Source organism: Spermophilus citellus, assembly GCF_964194105.1.
Source record: "Spermophilus citellus genome assembly, chromosome: 2".
Classification (NCBI taxonomy): domain Eukaryota; kingdom Metazoa; phylum Chordata; class Mammalia; order Rodentia; family Sciuridae; genus Spermophilus; species Spermophilus citellus.
In genome coordinates this window covers 192190374-192207994 of record NC_138183.1, presented here as the reverse complement: position 1 = coordinate 192207994, position 17621 = coordinate 192190374, and the positions used below count along the sequence as shown (strand labels likewise).

Here is a 17621-nt window from a genome sequence, read left to right as displayed (position 1 = left end):
CGGTGATAAGAGTTGTACAACTTCCTTCAGCCAGGCCCCAGCAGATGAATTCAAAGTTTCCTTCTAGGAAACTGTCCCTGCCTGGGCGGGACAGAGGCTTTGGCGCTGGGCTGGGCTGGGCTGTGCACGGTACCTTGTCCACAGGTTTGTACACACCTCGCCACAGCAGTGTGGAGAGGCCTTGGGAGCCAGGCCAGCATGGTGGAGTTTGCTCCCTTGTCCGTGCCTTGGGAGCGCAGGCTGCAGACACTGGCGGTCCTACAGTGGGTCTTCTCCTTCTTGGCCCTGGGTAAGTCGGGCTGGGTGAGATAAGAGACCAGGAGCAGCCACCCAGCTGCACCCAGAATGTTGGTCGTGGGAGGTTCTTGGAGGCCTCGGAGCCCTGCCCAGAGAGACTGGGCCATGGAGTGGGGTTGCCTGTGGCTTTGAGCAGTTTTTGGCCAAGCGTTCCCCCTTGGCACAAGGAGACCCTGCTGCAGGCTGCTGAGGGTGTGGGAAGCATCGAGTTGATGCTAGGAAAGTTCCAGACTGCTCTTTCCTTTCTGAAGGGATGAGCGGGAACTGGGGTAAGGAAGGAGAGGGGAACCAGGAACTAGGTTCTCCGGGCCTCGATTTTGTCATCTGCAGCAATGTGTGGCCCAGACTCCAGCTCTGCTGAAGGGAATGTTTTCAAGGAGGGTTTGGGCCACATGCCATGGCACACACCTGTAATCTCAGCAGCTCGGGAGGCTGAGGCAGGAGGATCATGAGTTCAAAGCCAGCCTTGGCAGTTTAGTGAGGCCCTAAGCAACTCAGGGAAACCCTGTCTCTAAATAAAATATAAAAGGGTTGGGGATGTGGCTCAGTGATTAAGCACCTCAGGGTTCAATCCCCAGTACAAAAAAAAAAAAGGGTTTGGGGCAGTGTTGGGAGGTGGAAGTGAATGAATGGGTTTCTTCATTTCATCTGCTGGCACCGGACTAGGGAAGAACTGTTCCCCCTGGGTCTAGGGTTCAGCCTGTGCTCTCTCCTGGTTGCTAAAATGTCGACACATTGTGGTCAGCGGCCTTTTAACACACAATATATGTGCCCACCCCACACTTCCTCAGAATTTCTTTGTGGTTTCACAGCCAAAGAACTTATCCCCAGCAAGGCAGGCTCTCCTGGACCCTACGTTAGCATCCTTTCTAATTGACGTGGGTTTCTGCCCTAAGGGTTGATAAACACGTTACACATACTTGGTTATTTCCACTACGTAGATGAGCAGAGAAAGTGCCTTACAGGCCCAGGCTGCAGAGCCAGAGTCCTGGGCTCCTCCTGCCAGAGAAAGGGCTAAGGAGGTAGAAGAGGGGAGAGGGGCTGGGGTGGGAGGAGGTGGGAGCCACAGTCAGTAAGAGAGCAGAAGGAGGGAGGCCTAAGCTGTCAAGTCCAAGGGCTCTGGGGACCCAGTGCCAGGTGACTGTAGCCAACAGATCACAGAAGACGAGGGACACCGTGCCCAGCCTGCCTCCTGTTATCTTTTAGGGCAAGAGTGTTTCCAGCTGGCCATGCCCACCCCACCCTGCAGCCCTGTGGCCCTGCCTGGCTCCTTCACTATCACAGGAACCTGGAAGCTCAGGAGCAGCGTAGGGGTCAAAGCAGCCCTGGGCCTGGAGGGCCAGAGGGAGGACAGCTGAAAAAAAGGATCTGGGCTCATTTGTGCCAAGAGCAGGAGGTTTTGCCTTATCCCTTAACCTGAGGGCAAAGGAGAGCTGAGGAAGTTTCAGGTAGTGGAGTGACAAGGTCCAGCCTGGGTGTTAAAGGTCCCTGTGCCTGCCGTCGATGTGTCTGCTGTGCTGGGGGTGTGGGGAAGGGACCAAAAGCAGGAGCATTCTGTCTAGATCAGAAGTCACCAAATTAGGGCCCATGGGCCACATCCAGCCCCCTGGTTTTGTTCAGTCCAAGGGTTCAGAATGGTTTTTATATTTTTTAAAAGCTGCATTTAAAAATAGCTGCTTAAGTACATGCATAATATCCTCCAATTTGCCCCTTAAACTGCAAAGTCTAAAATATTTGCCATCTGAACCCTTAAGAAAATGTCTGAAAAGGGTGGCAGTGGGTGGAGAGAAGGTTTGGGGTCAGGAGATATTCAGGAGATGGGCTCCTGGGCAGGAGCAGAAGGAATGGAGGGAGAAGGCCAAGTTGATGCCCAGTCTCACCCACATTTGGCTGGCTGTCGTCACTGAACTTGGGCACTCAGGAGCAGGCTTGAGAGATTAGGAGTTCAGTCCTGAATGTCACTGTCCTTGAGGGGCTGTGGAGCCTGGAGCCAAGAAGTCACCTGTGAGCAGGGGGATGAGAGTGTAAGGTCAGGCAGCAGCGACCAACAGGAGGCAGATTTTAAAAGGCTCTGAATGAGGCTTTATTGAGATTTTGCTCCCTGGCGGGACCCTCAGACCAGCAGAGTAGGTCTAAGGAGAAGTGCATGGGGCTGGAATTTTTATTGGGCTTAGGGCAGGAAGGGAGGGCTTGGGACAGGAAAAGGGGTTTTTAGAGTCCTTTGTCCTACTGGGGTTGGTTGGGGGTAGCTGGCTAAGATCCAGGATTGGCCAGGAGACCCTGCTGATTGACAGGCAGTTCTGTGGGCGCCTGATTGGTGGTTCTTTGGCGGGCATGGGTGGGTGGCTTAATCACCTCAAACAGATCTAACAGAGGGAACAGAGTGGCAGGGGTGGTGACAAGCAGAGGTAGCACTTCAGGCAGCCACTATTTTTTGTTTGTTTGGTACCAGGAATTGAACCCAGGGGTGCTTAACCACTGAGCCATGCCCCCAGCCCTTTTTATTTTATTTTTTTTTTAACTTAGAGTCAGGGTCTTGCTAAGTTGCTGAGGCTGCCTTGGAATTTACAATCCTCCTGCCTCACTCTCCCAAGATGAGGTTTTAAAGAACACTAAGGTTTCAAAGACTGGTAGGAAAATCAAGCCCCCCAGGCAGGGAGCCCCCTGTGCAGAGCAGAGGAGGAATAAGGGACCTTGTACACAGTTCATGCTGGAGGTCACGGACACATTTTGCAAAATGGCACAGAAGTGGCTGGAAAAGTCAACTAGGACCACTCACCAAAGGCTCAGAGCCCCAAGTCAAATGCGTTCTTGGGTGACTTGTTTGCTGGCTGTGTCCTTTCCTCTCCTCCACAACTCCCACCTCTTACATGGGAAAGGAAGGTGTTTCTTCACAGCCTGTGCTGTTCTTGGCTATGGCTACAGCTCCTTGAAGAGTCCGAGTCCAGAACATCTGTTGAGTGAATGAGGAATGCTGGGAGCATAATCTGGTCCAAGCAGCAGGACTGAATCCCAGGTCTCCCCTTACTAGTATGCTGTGTGACCTTAGCCAGTTTATAGACCCTCTCTGTGGTACTGAAAGCTCTGTTCTTGTCCCCGATGCCAATCCAATAACAAGGACATAGTTTTGAGAAAAAAGAAGTTTTATTATTGCGTTGCTAGCAAAGGAGAAGCACAGGAGACTCCTGTCCCAGAGGCTGTGATTCTGCCCATCAGGGGAACAGGGGGCTCTTAAAGAGGTGTATCAAAGATCACACTCCACATTTCTTTTTGGAGTTGTCATTCACTTGTTCATTTGGGAGATAGATAGTCATTTCTGGTGTCACCCCCAACTCTGAGTTACTTGTTTCAGTGGTATGTGCTCAAGGACAGATAACTCAGTCTAGGATGGGGAAGAAAGGTGATCCTGTTTCCCTGAGATTAGGGAGGGGGAGCAGTTAGGGAAGAGCAGGCAGAAAGGGAGAGGAAGAAACAGGTCATTTTCAAAATAAATCCATCGGGCCAGGCGCAGTTGTGCATGCCTGTAATCCCAGTGACTCGGAGGCTGAGACAAGAGGATCATGAGTTCAAAACCAACCTCAGCAATGGCAAGGCGATAAGCAACTCAGTGAGACCCTGTCTCTAAATAAAATACAAAATAGGGCTGGGGATGTGGTTCAGTGGTCAAGTGCCCCTGAGTTCAATCCCTGGTACCCACTCCCCCCCCCAAAAAAAAAGTCACATGGCAGAGCAGCAAGGGCTATACTCAAAACATAAAGTGGACCACTGTCACATCCAGGCCTTAAAGTGGGCATTTTAAGTGTTTCCCCCTCAGGTCATGAGGATTATGTAAAAGAAGGTGGTGTCTTCCTTCCTAAATTACTGAAAAGACCCACAGACTGGGTTTGCTTCCTAACAGGGGTTAAAGGGTGAGCCCATGGTCGAGGCATAATGCAGTGGTGGGAGTCATTCTGGTCAGGGTAGATACCCTGTTTTCTTCTAACTTTTCCTTTTTTCCTCCTGACTTCAAAAATATTGCATATTACTGTAACACATTCAAACAAAACATGGGCCCTTAAAGTAAAAGACTTCCAGCCAGTCATGGTGGCGCACTTCTGTAATCCCAGCAACTCAGAGGCTAGGAGGATCTAAGTAGAGGGCCCTTGAGTTCAGTCCCCAGCACGCCACCCACACCCTGCCCAAAGACTTCCCATACTCTTGCCTCCAGGTAGCCACTATTAACAATTCATCTTTATTTTCCAGAGCTCCTTTTCTTAAAGAAGCTCATGAACAGACTTTTGGTTTTGCCCAAGGGAAGAATCCTAGCTGGGAGTTTAAAATTATTTTTACTTTTATAGTAAATATTTTTAATGTAAAAATTAAAAACAATTTAAGTCAATCTCCTTTCTTTTTTGAATTCAGGGGCACTCTACCATTGAGCCACATCCCCAGCCCTATTTTGTATTTTATTTAGAGACTGGGTCTCACCGAGTCACTTAAGGCCTCTCTAAATTGCTGAGGCTGACCTTGAACTCAAGGTCCTCCTGGGGTTACAGACATGTGCCACCACTCCGGTAGTGAATTATTCAATAGTGTTTGAAAACAAAGAGCAAATGTGGAAGCAACCCTATGTCCATGAACGGATAAATGAATAAACAAAATAGAATATTATTCAGCCTTAAAAAGAAAGGAGATTCAGACACATCCACAACTTGAATGAACTGCAAACATTACGCCCAATAAAATAAGCCAGTCACAAAAGCCAAACGCTATAGGATCTTACTTATGTGAAGTACCCAGCGTAGTAGTCAACATTTCAGAGAATAGAAGGCTGGTTGCTTGGGTCTGGAGGGAGGGACAGTGGGAGTGTCTACTGGGATGATAAATAAGTTCTGTTGATTGATAGTGGAACTGGCTGCACAGGGTATGAAGGTCCTTAATGCCACTGAATTGTTCAGATGGTAATTCATGTCATGTGTGTTACTAGAGCAAAAAAATTTAAAGGAAAACACGTATTCAAAGTGCCCCAAACACAACTCTAGAAAGTCAGCTTTCTGACGGCCAGAAGTCATCTATTGCTCACAGCTGGACCCCAGCACCTGGCACTTTGTAGGTGCTCCATGCAGAGTGAATATTTGTTGTCTGTATCTGCTGGCTTTTCCTACTGTTCAAACTGGCTCAAGAGTCCTTTCCTCCAGGAAGTCTGGCAGGAGGGGCAGGCCCAGTCCACCCTACTTCCAAGAGGAGTTACACAACCAGAAGCTGGCCTCCTTTAAGAACACGAGTGTAGGGACTGAGGCTGAGGCTCAGTGGCAGAGCACTGGCCTGGTGTGCATGAGACTCAGAGTTCCAACTTGAGCCCTGCCAGAGAGAAGAAAGAGGAGGAGATGAGTGTGTGGAGAAAATGGAATGCAGAGGGAGTGGTATTCTCTGGGAATGATGCTTCATTGGCGTCAGATGAGGGGGGGTCCTAAAGACCTCCTGACCCTGAGGTGAAGCCAGGTTTAGCCTACAGCTGGGATGGGGAACTGCACATCAGAGGGGTTTCCACGCTGGGCCTGGTCCTGGCCCTGCTGTACGCACAGGGCAGTCAGGGGTTGGCCCCTTCCTGCCTCCCCACTCCTCGCCAAGGGCTTTGGAGGCGAGGTCAATGGAGCTTGGAGGGTTGAGGAAGAGCAAGTGTTGAGACTGCATATTGGGAGAGGGAGGGAGGAGCAGGAGGAGACGGGGCCAGCTCCTGGGAGCCTGATGCCAGGCTGAGCTGCTTGGGCTGTGCCCTGAAGTTGTGCGGAAGCCACAGGAGGGCTCTTTTCATAAGAGAAGCGAGGGACCCCAACACACTTACCTTTGGAAAGATGAAGCAGAGGGTGAAGAGAAGGGGGAATGGGCAGAAAGGAGTCTCCTTTTCCTATGGGATCCTCAAACATAGAAACTAGAACCCTTGTTGCAATCAGCGGCTCCCATTTTTTGAGCACCAGGGAGATGGCAGGGGTCAGGCCGCCTGGGGCAGCAGGGCTCAGCCTGGGTGTCTCACCTGCCTTCCTTCCTTCCCAGCCCAGGTCTGCATGGTCATCTTCATAGGCCTCCTCTTCACAAGGTTCTGGCTCCTCACCATCCTGTATGCCACCTGGTGGTACCTGGACTGGGACAAGCCGTGGCGGGGCGGCAGGCCCATCCAGACCTTCAGGCGCTGGGTCATATGGAAGCACATGAAGGACTATTTCCCCGTCTCGGTGAGTCGTGGGGCTGCTTTGGGGGGGATGGGGGAAGAAGCTGGCTGAGTGGGGTCAGGGGCCCAGTGCCCCGTGTGCGTTGTTCAGGATGCTGGACCGGAAGGCCCAGGCCTGGGTCCCCCGCCACCCAGAGACCTGGAGAAGAGACCAGCTCCTCTCTAGCTGTGGCTTTCCATTTACAGGGACATGGGGCCAGCGTGAGGTTGATGAACATACAGGACTTGAAGGAGCTCTATGGGACATGTACTGTGTCTCTCATGTGGACCTTCAGGGAGCAATCCCATCAGCAGCCCAGTTTAAAATAAAGTTAACAAACTATGGGTCTTAAGAGACCAGCTAGCCCTACAGTCACACTCTGCCAACCAGAGAAGGACACCGGTGTGACCAAGGTCGGTCAGTCAGTTGTCAACGAATTTTAAAGCTTTGCATTGGTATGGATAAGGAAGGGTATCAGGAAGAGAGCTCTGAACGGTCCTCAGGTTCTAACCTGCTCCTACTTCTGCCAAGCTGTGTGTCCTTGGACAAGGCCTTGTCCCACTCTGAGCCTTGGTTTCCCATGGATCCAGTAAGCCAACTGATCTTCCTGCTCTGAGTGCCTTCATCTCTCTCTCTCTCTCTCTCTCTCTCTCTCTCTCTCTCTCTCTCTCTCTCTCTCTGGTTCATGACACCTCACAGTGATTGTGAACACTTGGCCCTGGACTTGAAGATTGGCCCTGAGTGGACCAGATCTCTGGATCTGAAAAGACCTGTAGGTTCCTTCAACTGAGCACAGAAAAACTAAACTTGTGGTCTACGCAGCCAGGCAGAGAGGGTTTATTGAACAGATGGGATAGGATGGAGGAAGGCAGTGGGAACACAGGAGGGTAGGCAGGGCTAATTGGCCTGAAAACAGGAGAGAAGGCAGGTGTGGAGTGTGGTCTTTAGAGTTGGTTGGACTAGATTCTAATCCCAGGTCTGCCACCTAGCAGATGTGTGACATTGGGTGAGTTACACATTTTCTCAGAGCCTCACTCTCTGCATATGTAAAATGGAGATGATGTCACATACTGGGCCTTGTGGATTCCATGAGACCAGGCAGGCCAGCTCTCATAGGTTCTCAGAACCTCAAGACTCAGCGGGATTCTGAGGAGACCTGGGCATGGCTTCAGGTCCAAGGGACTCAGAACCTAGAGCCCTGGGGCTCTGACCTTCATACCTGCCTGGCTTCTCCATCCCATCCAGGAGCCCCACCACTTCCTGTCCCTCCAGGAATTAGATCTCCAGGCAGCAAAAGAGGGGAGGTGGAGGAAATAGGCCTGCAGAGGCTGAATAGCTTGCTGAAGTCATGGGAACTCAAAGTCAGGGATCCTGCCTTTTTTCCCTCTGAGATTCCTGAGGTCCCCTGGAGCTAGAAAGGGCTGGGCTACAACAGGGAGCAGGGCCTGTAAGGTATAGGGTCAGTGTGGGTAGGGCTGAGCTGAAGTGGGCTGGCAGAGGCTGCCATGCCCATGAGGGCCACTGGAGTCAAAGGGCAGAACGTGTGGGCTAGCAGACTCAGGTGGGAGGCAATCTTCTCCACCCCTTAGATGTGTTTTCTCTGCAGGGCCCACTTCCAGGATCTTGTCAGCAAAGACAAGCAAGGCTTTGTGGGGTCTGGAGAGCAGCCATGGGTATTTTGTGGCGGAATCCCCATCTCTTCCCCAGGACTTCTGAGCTCTGAGGTTCTGAACTCCCTTCTCTAGCCCCAGGCTCCTTCTTTTGAACCAGGAAATTCAGAGCTCTCTGGGGAAGTGTGACCTGTAGCCTGGGGAGGTATAGGTGACATCAGGTCACCTGCAGCAGGTTCTAGCCCGAAGTTGAGCTTTGCAGGTCCTGACCCTGGCCTCTCGTCCCATGTGTGCTGGATCCTCACACACCAGGAAAAGAAAGGCCACCTACAAAGGGGGTGGTGCAAGCACAGACCCAGAAGCCTCAGGGTTGTGAGCAACAGCCTGGGGTTCCGGGAGAATAAAGCAGAGTACACCTGTGGGGAGGCTGGAGAGGAGCTCGGGTCACTGCAGAGGCCTTAGAGGCCACCCTTCAGAACTGGAAAACCGGAAGTTCTCTGGGGAATGTCTTCTGACAGCCTACTGGCCTCCAAAGGACAGCGTCAAGCTGCTCTGTCCCTGGCGTACTTCCTGCTGCAGGTTGGCAGAGGCGATGCTGAGGCAGCTCCACTGCCTTTCTTGCTCCTTCCCTCCTTGGTGGCTCTCAAGGAGGGTTTCTCAACCTCACTACTATCAGCACTGGATGGACTTGATTTGCAGAAATTCTATGTGCACAGTTTTTTAGGCTTGTTGCACACTGAAGGCCCTTTGCTGCAGTACCATGAGTGGCCAGCAGAGGGAGAGATGCTGTTCGTTTCTGTTTTGTGGCTCCTGGGCTGGGAGCTGCAGACTCCCCCTTCTTTCTGCACACCTGGGCAGCAAGGCCCTGCAGAGACCCTGGAGTGAGCAAAAGGCAGGCTGTCCTGGCTTTACTGAGCTCTCCCTGCATTCACAAGCCTCCTCACTCTCTTGTGGAATGTGAGGTCCTTCCATGATTTCTCAGCTTCTGTCAGTTCTCCCTGTGTCTTTATGAACTAGCGTCTAGTGATGAACTTTCAGGCAAAATTAGAAAAAACTGTGCCTTGGCCTTGAAGCTTTCCGAAGTCATCCTGTTGGCTTTCTACAGAGACAATGCAGGAGAGTCAGGCCATTCATGTAGGAGTCAGGCCATTCATGTAGCTGACCCACCTCATGCCAAGACTGGCCCAGGAGCTGGGTGTCCCCCACTGTGAATGTTTCATCACCCAGAGTAAATAGTCTAGGCAGGCCAAGGCCTTGGGAGGGACCAAGTTCTGTGGCCAGGGCTATGACCTAGGGTCATGAAATACTGCCCACAATGATCCGAACCAGGCTGGGGACAGTGTAGGACAACTCCCCACCCATACCCATACCTGGGACAAGCCCTTAGTTCCCCTGTAGCCCACCAGGCATTACTAGGGACTTAGTGGCCTCTCCTTCCTGTCTGCCACATCTTGGTACACTGGGGTCTGTTCACCTGAGACAGTGGGGCTTTCACATAACAGGAACTCTAGCTTATAGGAGAAGGGGGAGGGGGAAAGGGCAACATTTGATTTATTTTCCAACCAGACCCCACCTTCCCGATCGGACCTGATTATTTATTATCAATATTGACTGTCTTTTTGAACCCTGGCTTCACTGAGATGCTTGTAAGGAGGTGTTTCTTCAAGGGAAGCTGGGTCTGGCTCCAGTGTTCTCCCAGGAGTCCAGGGCAAGGGGAACTAGCATGGGGCATAGCTGTTCCCCAGCCCTAGGGCTGCCCTGCAGGGAACTGGGCCTCCTACACTGTCCCCTTCCGCTCCCAGCCAGGTAGATCTCTGGGAGGCTTGCTGAACCCCAACAGCATCAACATTTGGATTGGATAATTTGTGTGTGTGTGTGGGGGGGGACTATTCCTATCCCTGGCATCTACCCACTCAATGCCAGAAGTACTACCCTCTCCCAATGGTAAAAACCCAAACTGTCTGCAGACATTACCAGATGTCCACATCAAGAGAGCAGGAGGTGGAAAACTCACCTTAGCTGAGAACCACTGATCTAGAGCATGGGGTCTGGGTCCTACACTCCTGTTCTGACTCTTCCCTCCTCCCCTCTACCCACAGTCCTGACCACAGCTATCTTTTTGTCTAGGTTCCATGTTCTCTGGCGCCCCCTGGAGTTCATCCTCCACACTACCTCTTACTTAGAATAAAACCTATTTTTTCTGCAGCCTGCAAGTACTTGCACTCTGAGCCCTTACCTGCTTCCCCTTTGTCATTCCAGTCCGGCAGGCATGAGCTGTACCACTTGTTCTGGTGCCTTATTGGAGTGTCCCCCACCCTGCTGATGCCAAATAATGTGGGTCCATAAGTAGGCCCTGAACAGGCTCTTCCCTCTGGGGCCCTAGAGGAGTAAGAGGTGGGCTACTGATGCAGGAAACACCTCTCCCAGGAGAGCGAGGCTGGAGTCTTGAAAATCCCAAACCAGTCATGAGCCAGCTTGCCTAGCCTGAGTAGGCCTCCTTGGGTCAATGAGCCCCATGGTCGACTCTATCAAGTTTGACCAGATAGTTCCAAAGTCAGTCCTCAGTGCCAGTTGTCTCCCTGGGTCTGGAATAAAGGCTTCCTGCCTCTTTGTGTTCTCTGTATAGATGGCAGAATTCAGATCCCAGTCACCTGTGTGGCTTTGTGCAGGTCACTTAACCCCTCAGCAAGCCTCTCAGCTTGCTTAACTGAGAAGTAGGGCTATCATCCCACAGCCAGCCTTCCTGTGGTCTTAGTGGATGTTAAACAAGCCAGCAGCACGGGTGCTTGCTTTTTTTTTTTTTTTTTTTTGTTCCTGGGATTGAACTCAAGGGCACCCCAGCCCTCTTTTGTATTTTATTCAGAGACAGGGTCTCACTGAGGTGCTTAGTGAGAGTTCACTTTTACTGGGGTTGGCTTCAAAGGGTAGAAACTCAACTGTCCATCAACTGACAAATGGACAAACATGTGCTCTAGCCATGCAATGGAATATCATCCAGTCAAATGTGAAAGGAGTTCTGATACATGCTACAACATGGATAGACCTAGAAAACATGACACCAAGAGAAAGAAGCCAAGTTCAAAGTCCACCTGTTGTAAGATTCCATCTGTATGAGGTGTCCCAAACAGGTAAACTCAGAGAGGTAGAGAGCAGATTAGCAGTGCTAGGGCCCTGGGGAGAGGGAAAATGACTCCTAATGGGTATGGGTTTCTTTCTGGGGTGTTGAGAATGATCTGGAAGTAGTGGTAATGCTTACACAATCTTATAAAATTGCATTGAGTTGAGAGTGGTGGTGTACACCTGTAATCCCAGCTATTCCTGTGGCTGAAGCAGGAGGATACCAAGTTTGAGGTCAGTCTAGACCACTTAGCAAGGCCCTGCCTCAAATTTTTAAAAAGTTTTAAAAGGGGGGCACTGGGGTTGTAGCTCAGTGGTAGAACACTGCTGAGTTCTATTCCCAGTACCAAAAAAAAAAAAAGTGCATTGAACTGTATATTTTAATGGGATGAATATTATGATATATAAATGAAATCAATAAAAAATAGTTGGGCTGGGGATGTGGCTCAAGTGGTAGTGTGCTTGCCTGGCATGCGCAGGGTGCTGGGTTCGATCCTTAGCACCACATAAAAATAAAATAAAGATGCTGTGTCTATTGAAAACTAAAAAAAAAAAAAGTAAATATTAAAAAATTCTCTCTCTCTCTAAAAAAAAATAGCAAACTTCAAAGCTTAGGAAGCTGCTGTGCCCTTTTCTAGACCCACTGCCCACTGTGCCACACCCAGCCTCAGGGCATGTAGCCAGGGTATTCCCAGACCCCCATCATCTTGCTCAGTCACAATCAATATTCCCCCAACAGAATGGAGGAAGCAAGACAAACCACAGCTCTTCACCAACTGCCTCCTCCTCTTTATTTATCTTTATTTATCTCTCTGAACCCTGTAGTAAACCTGAAGTGTCATCATTGTCCTGTGGAAGAGGATAACTGAGGCACTGAGGGGGCCAGAGCCTGGCAAAGGTCCCAGGGATGAGCCAGAGGTAAAATCCAGTCTCTTGACTCCCTGCTCAGGGTTCTCCTGATTCCACGCTAGTGGGATGCAGGTGACCTGCTGGGACAGGATTCGAGTCAGGGCCCCTCCTTCTGAGGTGGGATATCTCAGTCTCATCTTCTTGGCTCCTTCATTCCCACCTTCCTTCCACACTTTCCAGAGCATCTCCTTTGTCCCAGACCAGCACTGGGGACACACCTTGGACACAGTGGTCTATGATCTTCAGTGAGGGCCAGGTAGACTTGGGGACAAGAGTCATGTAGAAAGGGCTAGCACGGAAAGATAAAGTAGAGACCATGTCTGAGGGAAGTACAGATTAGGCCTCATTGGGACTATGATGGCTCCACAGTGCACACACGTGGACACATGTAGATACACATGCAAATACTGGCCTACTCGCCTGGACACAGGTCCCTGCCTTTGCAAGGTTTTTCTCTATGCACAAATGCTTTCTTTTATATATTTTTTGTATAGGGATTGAATCCAGGGGCACTCAACCACTGAGCCATATTCCCAGCCCCTCATCCCCCTTTTTAAATTTAGAGACAGGGTCTCAGTGAGTTGCTTAGGGCCTCTCAAAGTTGCTGAGGCTGGTTTTGAACTTGTGAGTCTCCTGAGATGCTTGTTATAGGCATGTGCAACTGCACTGGGTGTTTGTTTGTGTTTTGTTTTTGTTTTTGTTTTTTGGTTTTGATAGATATTGTCAAATTGCCTTTATGGAGGTACAAAATTTCTTCCCACTAGCTAAATGGAACTTCTAAGGAAATGTTTCAGTGGGTTCTAGAGCAAGTGCCTTCCCAATGAGAAAAACCAGGGTCTCTATCTTGCCATATCTACTAAGTACCCTACTTCCCAGGGGAAGAGGTTTGTCCTGGTCTGGGGAGGCCATCTTGGTGATTGGGGGGGGGGGGTTGTCAAAGCCAAGGCTAGAAGAATCTAGAGCTATTCAGGCTGGACTGGGCAGACAGGATCCAATGCTGTCTCCAGACTGCTCTGAGGGTGGGCAACCCGGCTTCTGTGGCCCCAAAGGCAGCAATGAGAATCCTCAGGGAATTATCCCTGACCCTTTCAGCTTGGTGACAGGAAGACCGCTTACCCTGGCAAAGCGGAGTCTGAGCGGAAGGAGCTGCCCTGGCCCAGGGAGTATAAATTGCAGGCTAGCAGGGAGCCTCCTGCCCTAGGCCTGGTCCCACCCTGATGGCAATGGTTCCCAGAGCCAGGTTGGGCTCCAGGGTTCCCAGTGGAGCGAGGCCAAGATTGCTAACAACCTTGGCCTCCAGCAATAATCTCTGCAGATCCAGGTGACCAGTACAGCCTCTGTTAGCTCAGGTCCCGCCCCGTTGGTCCTCGCCCTATTTCATCAAGAAGCTGCTAAGGACAAACAGTTCTTTCTCCCTCTCAATCTACAGTGTCTGGTGGACCCTGGCACACCTTCCATGCCACAGGCCCCACCAAGGCAAGTCTTTGTCCTGGCAGGGGGAGAGAACAAAGGGCAGCAAAGGACTGGCCTGCAGGGTGGCGGGGAGAGGAGAGAGCCACCGGGTGAGACACTTGTGCAGTACAGGGCGGCAATCCAGAACAGAGCCAGTCTAGGGGTCTGCATGCTCTTTCAACCTGACAGGAATCCACGCCTCTTACAGCTTGCGCATGCTCAGCCCCAGGTCTGAAGTGCACAATACTGTTAGCATGGGCTTTCCAGAGTCGTGGCGCCCCCGTGTGGCACTTTGATTCCTTCACATCACATCCTGTGGGCTGATTGGCAATTCTAGGAACCCTCCTCATAGCACAGCTTGTCAGCAGCCTGGCAAGGGAGAGGGGCAGAGCCAAATGTTCCCCTTTTACAGAAGAGGAGCCTGAGGAAACAGTTTATCCAAAGCCAGCCCCTTGGTATCACCAGAAATGGTCCCTCACCACAGCACAGGGCTGTCTGACTTATGAATGAAGCACTTAAGGATCAGAGAGGGGCAACAACTTACCCAAGGTCACACTAGAGTGGCAGAGTCAAGATCCGTAACAGGCCCAGCTCTGACTCACCAGGGTGCTGTCCCTGCAGCTGGTCAAGACCGCTGAGCTGGACCCCTCTAAGAACTACATTGCGGGCTTCCATCCCCATGGAGTCCTGGCAGCCGGAGCCTTTATCAACCTGTGCACTGAGAGCACGGGCTTCTCCTCGCTCTTCCCGGGCATCCGCCCCCATCTGATGATGCTGAACCTGTGGTTCCGGGCCCCCTTCTTCCGAGATTACATCATGTCTGGGGGTGAGTCTTCCTGCTCCAGGTAGCTCAGGAACATAAGATTGGTGTTTCCGGTGGGGGGACTTTAGGGAGGGCTTCCAAAAGCTCTGTATTTCTTCTAAAAACATGCACAGGAGGAGAAGGTGGCTAGACCCAAAGGAACTTCCTGCAGTGCTGTGCTGATCACTGAGCCCAGTGAGGAGGTTGGGAAGAAGGAGAGGACTCAGGGGACTCCCAGCTGGATCCCAGGCCTCTGTGGGCACTGCTGGTGGTCTTTCTCTTGGGCACACCCCCCCCCCACAGTCCCTGTCCCCTCACCACACACCTGACCACCCTCCTCTCTCCCCAGGGCTGGTCACATCAGATAAGGAGAGCGCTGCTTACATTCTGAACAAGAAGGGCAACGGGAACCTGCTGGCCATCATTGTGGGGGGCTCCCAGGAGGCACTGGATGCCAGGCCTGGGGCCTTCACACTGCTACTGCGGAATCGAAAGGGCTTTGTCAGGCAGGCCCTGATACATGGGTATGGATGGGGCTCTGGGGACTGCACTCAGTTCAATCTGAAGTTGGCAAGGATGATATTTTGGTGGGGAGGCAAGAAAGACTAACCAGATTCTATTTTAGCAGAGAGCTTCTCAGTTCACTCACAATGAAGATTATCTTTTTAATGATTCATGCCCAAATTCCTGGAAGAGTTTCCATTTTTCCAGTGAAATTCGATGGCTGATGGACATAGTTCAAGGTGGGAGTGGACATCTTCCCCAATGCCGGCAGGAGAGCTGAGACCTATGGGATCTGAAAGAATGGGGATAGGAGCATATGGAAGAGACATTCTCCCACCTTGGGGGAAGCTTCTGGGAGGAAAGGAGCCAACTGACGTGGGGAGAGTTTTCTAGGAGAGAATGCAGGTGTTTTCTGTCTGGGAGGACTCTCTGCAGCACTCTGTCCACATGTCATGGAGCACGAAGGTCAGAGAGGGAGCCATGGCAGGTCTAGGAGGCAAGCCAAGCCTCCTACTTCTAGCCCAAGGCTGGATCCTCTGCTCCTGTTCTTGGTCATGGATTCCCTGCAAGAAGCCCAGTGAACTTTCCACTCCTGTTTTTTCTGGAGCCTCCCACAGACCTCTTCTGTTTCCCTCCAGGGCAGCTCTAGTGCCGATCTTCTCCTTTGGGGAGAATAACCTATTTGACCAGGTGCAGAACCCTTCTGGCTCCTGTTTGCGCCGAGTCCAGAATCGGCTGCAGAAGATCATGGGCATCTCCCTCCCCCTCTTCCACGGCCGCGGCATCTTCCAGTACAGCTTTGGTTTCCTGCCCTACCGCCAGCCCATCACCACCATCGGTAAGACCAGAGCCAGTCTGCGAGAGGGAGGTTACAGGAACAGGGACCTGGGCTATGTGATGCCAGGGGACATGGAGGTGGGCCAGGTACATCCCTTCCCTCATGGGGCTCACCTTCTAGATTGGGAGGCACAGACATTGGCAGATGGCCCTAATATAAGGCAGTCTGGGATAAGGGCTGTGACACCGACATAAAGAACAGTCACTACTGGCTGCTGAGCACCTGCTGTGTGCCCAGCACTACGCAGCTGACTTCTGTACAACAGCTCAAATTATTCTAGCATCCTTTGAGGCAGGGTTATTGTATATTTCACTGATGATAAACTGAGGGCCAGAGAAGTTAAATAACTGCTTTTGAGTAACAAAGTTGAAGTTTGAATCAGGAGGGTTTAATTCTGACTCAGAGGATCTGGTGAGGATTATTTGGAAAGGTAGATACCGGGGAAGGGCACTCTGCGTATGCTAAAATTGTGTGCAAAGTAGAAATCAATAGGCTCTGAATTAGAGCATAAGGTATCTTCCCGCAAGAAATGGAATTGAAATTTAATTCATAGACTTAACACCATCTTTTCAGCTATCCAGACACTTTTTGTTTTCTTCTTGTATTCCAAGTAGGTTCCTCTGACAAAATTTGTAGAGAGGTCCATTCATCTCATCTCCATCCATCATTTGTTAGTTGAACAGATTTGGTAAATCCCTATATTTGGAAACTTCCTGTGTCATGTGGCAATATTTTCATGAGTTTTAATACTTTTGCTGCCTTCAGAGCTATTGTCAAGAGGAGAGGGTTGGGGAGCTGCTTTCTCAGCCAGAGAGAACCAGAGGAAGAGGGCTAGTTAATAGCCTTCCTGATTCTTCTCTGTGATAAGGAGTGAAGTGCAGGTCAGCTTGTGGGGCAGTAAGGGAAGAAAAGCTGCCTGGGCTGCGAACCCTCTTGTCCCAGCAATACGGCACTTCCGACTGTAGCATCCTGGGCTTCCGGAATCGTATAGCCTGGAAGGGAAGAGCACACACCCAGGACTTAAAACCTGGTACTGACTCTTCCTAGCTATGTGACCTTGAACAAGTTAGTTAACTTCTCAAAGCCTCAATGCCTCACCTGTTAAATAGGAATATTGATAGGTTTTGCTCCCATAGGATTAAAGGGAAGAACACATGTAGAACACCTAGCACATTTCCTGGCACGTTGACACCTGTCTGTTGATAGATTTTATCAGAATGTTAGAATTGCCCTACCACTTAGAATCCATTTCCTGAAGTTGGGTTTGGAAGGGGTAGCTGAAGGCACTTTCCTGCAGCATGACAGTGGGGCTGGGCACCTGCTCCAAGAGCCTCTGCCACCCCAGTGGTTCCCACTCTGCTCCTCTGCCACCTGTGTGTCTTGCAGTGGGAAAACCCATCGAGGTGCAGAAGATACTGAGGCCCTCAGAGGAGGAGGTGGACCAGCTCCACCAGTGCTATATCAATGAGCTGTGCAACCTCTTTGAGGCCCACAAGTCCAAGTTCAACATCCCTGCTGACCAACACTTGGAGTTCTGTTGAACACCTCCAGCCAGGAGGGAGGTTGCTCCCAGGGAAAACCAGCATTTGGGAGCCCAGCCAGAGTGCTGGAACCTGAGGAGGCATCCTGCATGTGTTTTGAACACATCTCCAGAGCTTCCCCAGACTTCTACAAGTCCAACCACAGCTGGCAACGTGGAAGAGGAGACCAGACTGAAATCTGTGATTTGCACTCCTACAGCCAAAGCTCTGCCAGTCTCCCTCTCCTTGGCCTCTGGATGCTCATCTATGAAACGTGAGAGAGAACTGGAAGAAAATGACTCCTGAGGGCTCTGTCTTCTCCTGTAATGTCACTCAAAGATTACAAAAGAGCATGTAGGGAAAAAGAGAGTAACGAGGCTTTTC

The 17621-nt window shown here is 50.9% G+C and overlaps 1 protein-coding gene across 1 annotated transcript; it reads left to right on the top strand.

The window, feature by feature from the left end:
* Positions 1–198: 198 nt before the first annotated feature.
* Positions 199–17309, top strand: MOGAT2 (monoacylglycerol O-acyltransferase 2; the record flags this gene model as incomplete). Its single annotated transcript, XM_081260450.1, has 6 exons — positions 199–289; positions 6331–6509; positions 14195–14399; positions 14725–14899; positions 15518–15717; positions 17104–17309. 6 exons carry the CDS (start codon positions 199–201, stop codon positions 17256–17258), a joined length of 1005 nt encoding a protein of 334 aa, XP_081116576.1. The 3' UTR covers positions 17259–17309.
* Between the last annotated feature and the right edge of the window lie 312 nt (positions 17310–17621).